Source organism: Lonchura striata, chromosome 25, assembly GCF_046129695.1.
Source record: "Lonchura striata isolate bLonStr1 chromosome 25, bLonStr1.mat, whole genome shotgun sequence".
Classification (NCBI taxonomy): domain Eukaryota; kingdom Metazoa; phylum Chordata; class Aves; order Passeriformes; family Estrildidae; genus Lonchura; species Lonchura striata.
The window spans coordinates 8,126,827-8,132,826 of NC_134627.1; the positions used below are offsets into that span (position 1 = coordinate 8,126,827).

At 49.9% G+C, this 6,000-nt stretch overlaps 1 protein-coding gene across 1 annotated transcript; it reads left to right on the forward strand.

Moving 5' to 3' along the window:
* The first annotated feature begins 270 nt into the window (after positions 1-270).
* HOXB5 (homeobox B5) lies at positions 271-2,147 on the forward strand. Its single transcript, XM_077788430.1, has 2 exons — positions 271-848; positions 1,847-2,147. Exons 1-2 carry the CDS (start codon positions 299-301, stop codon positions 2,092-2,094), a joined length of 798 nt encoding a protein of 265 aa, XP_077644556.1. The 5' UTR covers positions 271-298; the 3' UTR covers positions 2,095-2,147.
* Positions 2,148-6,000: the final 3,853 nt, after the last annotated feature.

Sequence of the window (6,000 nt, forward strand, 5' to 3'; positions counted from 1 at the left end):
GGGGCGATGGCGGCGGCGGATTTGGGGGCGACTTTGGGCCTAAAACGGCTCCGCGCTCGTCATTATTTGTAACCATAGAGCATGAATTACCTCCTGAGGTCATCAGCGAGAATTTACGACTGGTCAACAAAAGCACGTGACGCCCAAACGCACCCCCCACCCTCCCCCCATATTTGGCCGCATACATAGCAAAAACGAAGTACAGTGCATCGCTATAATTCATTAATACATCATAAATCGTCAAGCACGGGGTTATAACGACCACGAGCCACAAATCAAGCCCTCCAAAATAACCCAAATGAGCTCTTACTTTGTAAACTCGTTCTCAGGGCGCTACCCAAATGGCCCCGACTATCAGTTACTAAATTATGGGACCGGCAGTTCCATGAACGGTTCTTACAGAGATTCAAGCACCATGCATTCCAGCTCTTATGGCTACAACTACAATGGGATGGACCTTAGCATCAACCGCTCGGCCTCCTCCAGTCACTTTGGGGCTGTGGGCGAGAGCTCCCGCGGTTTCCCTTCTCCAGCTCAGGAGAGCAGGTTTAGACAGGCGTCCAGCTGCTCCTTATCTTCTCCCGACTCCCTGCCCTGCTCCAACAGCGAGAGCCACGGGGGCAAACCCGCCCCGTCCCCCTCCGAGCAGGCTCCTGCTGCCAGCAGCACCAACACAAATTTCACAGAACTAGACGAGACCAGCGCGTCCTCGGGAGCCGACGAGGGCACTCCACTAAGCAGCAGCATCCCCCGAGCGCAGGCAGAGCCCATCGCGACCTCCACGGCAGCGACAGAAGGGCAGGCACCTCAGATATTCCCTTGGATGAGGAAACTTCACATTAGCCATGGTACAGCTACTTCTTTTTCCCTCCTTGTGCTTGTTTATTTTTTGCCGCACACCCCCCCCACCCCTGCACCGCCGCCTCGCTCTTTTTCTCTGCTCTTTCTTTCTCTTTTTCACCCTCTTTTTTTCCCTCACTCCCCCTCAACCTCACTCCCTTTTTTCTTCCTTCTCTCCTTCCTTTATTCCGCGGAGGCGCTTTGATCAAATCGCAGCTATTTATTGCTTTTGTATTTCTCGCTCTGGAGCTGCCTCTGGCGCCTGGAGGCGGGGGGGGTCTCTGTGTCTCTGTGATTCTGGGGGGGCGATTTTATTTTAGTTTCGCTCTCCTGGCCGCCAAATCGGCGCTTTTTTCCGAGCTCTTAGCACCGTGCGGGCGGTGGGAGAAGGTAATTTAAAAATTGAGGCGAGGGGGGTGTTCCTTGGGGTGGGGTGCGGGGGGTGGAAAGGGAAGAATTGACCATTAAAATGGCATTCGAGGCGCAGATGGGGCTCGCAGCCCCGTCCCGCTCTGATTTTCTGCCTTTTATTCCTGACGAGCTGCCCTTGACAAACCCCCCAAAATCGCCAGGAGACCCGCGGGAGGGAAGAGCCACCCCCAGCTTCCCTCTCTGCGCTCAGCTCTCGCTTTTCTGCTGGAGAAAAAGCGGCGCTAAAACCTGCCAGGAGCGCCGGGAACACCCAGGGAAAAAAATAATAATTAAAAAATAAAAAAGGGCCGAGATTCCCAGAGCTCGCTTCCCCGGTTAAATTATGGATCTCGAGTGGGGAATGTCGGGTCTGGAGGGGCCGAGGGTGGGGGTTTCACACGTGTGAGGGGGGGTGGGAGAAAAAGGACAGAGAGGAGGGGGGTGCTGATATTTGGGGGGAATTCGCAGCTTTCCACTATTTAAAAAATACTGGGGGGAAAAAAAGCGCGAAAAATAGGCTTAAAATGGATAAAAAATAGATGAAATGCGAGCAGAAAAAGCAAACCCCAACCCCGCTGTTGTCCGTGTTACCCAGACATGACTGGACCAGACGGGAAGAGGGCGAGGACAGCGTACACTCGCTACCAGACCCTGGAGTTGGAAAAGGAATTCCACTTCAATAGATATCTCACCCGCAGGAGGAGAATAGAGATCGCTCACGCTCTCTGCCTCTCCGAGCGCCAGATCAAAATCTGGTTCCAGAACCGGCGCATGAAGTGGAAGAAGGATAACAAACTGAAAAGCATGAGCCTGGCCTCGGCGGGCAGCGCCTTCCAGCCCTGAAATCCTCCTCCAGCAGCCAGCCGGGGGGAAAACCAGGAAAAAAGGTGAAGAAGAAGAAGACAAAAAAAAAAAAAAATTAAAAAATCCCAAAAAAAACCACAACAAAATCCCCCGAGTGAATAATGAAATAAATAAAGAAACGGCCGCAGATTTTAGTTTCGGAGTACTGTACAGCGAGGCACCTTCTGTGGTTGATTTATCCCAAATTCCAGCTCCTGTTGGTACCGTTAGCCCAGGACTGAGCTCGTGGCGTGTTCTCTTTTGGGAGTTTTTGGTTTGGGTTGGGTTTTGTTTTTTTGGTGTTTGTTTAGAAAAAAAAAAAATTAAATTTTATTTCCAGATGCTCCTCCTGCTCTCGTTGTTCTTCTGAATGTCTGTGTCCGTGCTCTTGGTGCTTTCTGGAAAGCTGGCATGTGTTCTGTGAGCCCTTTGAATGTTCTAACTTATTTATAAATCCACAACAGATACGCTGGGTTGTTTATTTGCTGGGATTTCCTTTTTTAATTTTTCCCCCTCCCCCTTTTTTTCCGAGTTTACTGCACTTGGGTGAGTTTTTCTCTGCCTAAGCGAAAATCGGGGGTTCCTGCACTACAGTCGCAAAAAAAAAAAAAAAATTTAAGTCTTTAAAAAAAACAACAAAAATGGAAAAAAATAGGAAAGAAGAAAAAAAAAAGTGCAACTCTTGTATCTTTCTGTCTTAAAATTGTCCAGTCTGTGTTTTAGTCCAAACTCCAGGCCGGGATTTCTAATCCCAGCCTAATTCCAAGGCGTACTCTTAGACGTGGGTGAACTTCACTATTAAAAATTGATAATAATAACAATAATTAATAACTCAAAAAAAAATAAAAGGAAAAAAGAAAAAAAAAGAAAAAAAAAAAAAAAGGAAAAATATGTATAAAAGCGGAGAGCGACGCTGGAGTGCTCTGATGTTTGTAAATATTAGAAATATTTCTGCCGTGAGTAATAGCCGGGTCGTAGTGGGCAGAGTGAATGCGGTGTTCTGTGTAAAAATGGCATCTGTCATGTCTAGCAGCCTGGTAGCAATTTGCCAAGAAGCTTTTTGTATTTGTTTGTAGCTTTACTGGAAGTCAAATAAACGTTTTCCCCCGACTCACAAAGGCTCCCAGTCGCCTTCTTGCCCCCCCGAACCCCTCCGAAATTCGCAGCCTAAAAACCCCGGAGGTGCCCGGCAGCTCCTCAGCCTCTCCTGGGCATCAGAAACGCCTCAAAATCCGCCCAAATCGCCCAAATCGCCCAAATCGCCCAAATGCCCCAAACGCCCCAAACGCCGGGGGTGCCAGGCAGCCGCGCCCCCAGACCCGCGCGGAGCCCCCGGAGCGCCTCGGCCCCAGCGCCGCCCCGATTTCATCCCCCGGCGGGCCGGGATGCTCGGCCAGGGGGAAAAAAACCCAAAATCCCAATCGAAGCCAGCAGAGGTACCAAAGGCCGCGCCGAGCCGCGCTCCGGAGGGTCCCGGGGGCGAGGTTTTGTTTGGGGTGATAAATCAGAAATTCGGAGCCGAAGCCGAGCTCGGCTGCTCCTGGGGGCTTTCCCCTCTTCAATGCCTGCTTTAACACGGGAATCGCGAGCGGCGCTCCCGCGAATTTGGCAAATTTGGGAAATTTGGCAGCCGGGCGAGGGAGAAAATCTCGGTTTGAAGCGGCTGGAGCGGAGCTCGGAGCGGCCTCCGGCACCTCGGCGGCCCCGCTCGGGCTCGCCGCACGCAAAGTTACTCGGAACTTACCAAACTTTAATCTCTCCCATGTTTGGGCACTTCTTAAGTGACTTTGAGAGGGATGTGAAGTGGACTGTCAGATCCCAAACCATTTGCTCGCCTTCCCCTTGGTAATTTGTTTTTTTTTTTTCCTTTCCTTTTTTTTTCTTATTTTTTCCTCTTTTTTTTTTTTTTTTTTCCCCGAAACTACCCCAAAAGTGGGTATGACATTTAGATGTCAAATGGATAAGGGGGTTTTATCTGGAAGTTAGATCGTAAAAATCGCCCGGAGCTCAGGCAGATACCCCTCACTGGCTCTCAAAAGTCACGTGAGGTCCATAAAGTTAGTTTTATGGTTTTGGGGAGTTGACAATGTACAATATATTTCACATTCTCCAGAATGTTAAGTGACACTTTAACTGCTGCCTTTGCCTTGTCAGGGGCGGCAGTGGCTGAGCGCTTTTCCAGATGAGAGATAAACGCCGCAATTGCAGGCTCCGCAATGGGTTTTTTGGGTTTTTTTGCGGGTCCCGCTTTTGCAGCGCTCGAAGTAAGTCCTGAGATATTCTCTGCTTTAAAAACAAACAAATAAAAAGCAAAAAAAAAAATAATTTAAAATCCCTTTGCAGGCGTTGGCGGGGAGCAAAGCGGGGCTGCTGGCTCAACTCTGGCAGTTTAATCCTGGTTTTTAAGGGAGATTTTTCACTTTGGGTTTCTCCATCCCAGCTCCCAGGCCTGGGAACTGGGCGTGGAAGAGGCTGAAAAATGGGGAGAAATCGGTGTGAATTCGTCCCCCGAGCTCGCAGGGCCGCGGAGGTGCTCGGGGGGGTTTTGTGCCGCCCCAGCCTCTTTGCATCTCAAAGCCCCGCTGCGCTCTCACCTTCGCCTCGCGGCCCTTTTCACCTGCTGGCCCGGGAAAAATCGCTTTTTTCCCTTGCCTTTCTCCCCACCTCCACTTCGCTGCTTCGCTTGTTTGGGTTCTTTTTTGTTTATTTGGGTTTTTGATGTTTTGGCGGGTTTATATGCATTTTTAAGTTGTTGATATTTTGGTTTTTTTCAATTTTTTTTCATTTTTTTCCCCTCAGGCCTTTCTGGTTTTGTCTTTTTTTTTTTTTTTTCTTTTTCTCTCTTTGCCCTCTTGGGTTTCCTCCCCCCGCACGAGCGCAGACATTTAATAGGATCGAGTGTCCTCACATTTCCGCGCTCCGTCCCTGCCATCTGGAGACACTGAATGACCACTGTTGTGTCTCCAGCCCGCCTTGAAGTGCTACAGAAAAATAATCACGGGAGCTGCTGCTCCTGCATCTGGAGCCCCGCATCTCCCCCCTGCCCTCCTGCCGAAGGGAAAATTCGGGAAAATAACCAAAACAAACAGGCAGGTGGCCGCGGGCCCGGCCGCGGGGTCCCCGCACAAATTGGGCAGGTAAAGCAAAAAAAAAAAAAAGGGAAAAAAACCCAAATTCCAAGCGTGGAGAAGCTGCTGTGTGGGGGGGTTTTTTTATATTTATTTTTTTGGGAAGTTCAGTTGTCATCTGCTAAAGGGGTGGGGGCGACGCCTCGTTCGCACCTGAAGCGGCTCCTCCCTCCGTAAAAATAAAATTAAATTAAAAACATGAATCCAGAGCCAAAGCGCCGCTGAGAATTGAGGCATTTCTAGGATTTACCGCGCTCCCAAGCTTCGCTTTCTTCCCTTTTTATTTTTTCCCCCTTTTCCTTCTCCCTTCTCCTCACCCTCGGAACACATTTGGTGGACACATGTCCGTCTCCTTTTGTATTTATTTTGTATTTTTTCCCCCTTTTCGCACACTTTGGAGGTCGCTTTTCCTCCCTCGGGCTGTTTTTCCTGCCCTGCCCCATGTGGCTCCCAAAATCTTCGGCAGCAGCGGCAGAACTCGGGGCTGCGCTGGAAATTTGGGGGTTTTGGGCCTTTCCCCGATTGTTTCCCGTGGATAATGAAGATGCTGGGTGGGATGCAGGAGGAGGTGATGTTTGGAGGGGATTTTGGCCCCAAAAGCGATGATTTATCCCCAATTTTGGCAGGATTTGGCAGTGTTGGTGTGGGATCAGGGGTGGCCTGCTCCTCCTTCACCCTCCCCGTCCCTTCTGGGTTCAAAGTTGATTTTTCCTGATCCTAAATCAAACATTTTTGGCTTTCGTGTGCATTTGGGGTGTGCCTGGACCCCAAAATCCTC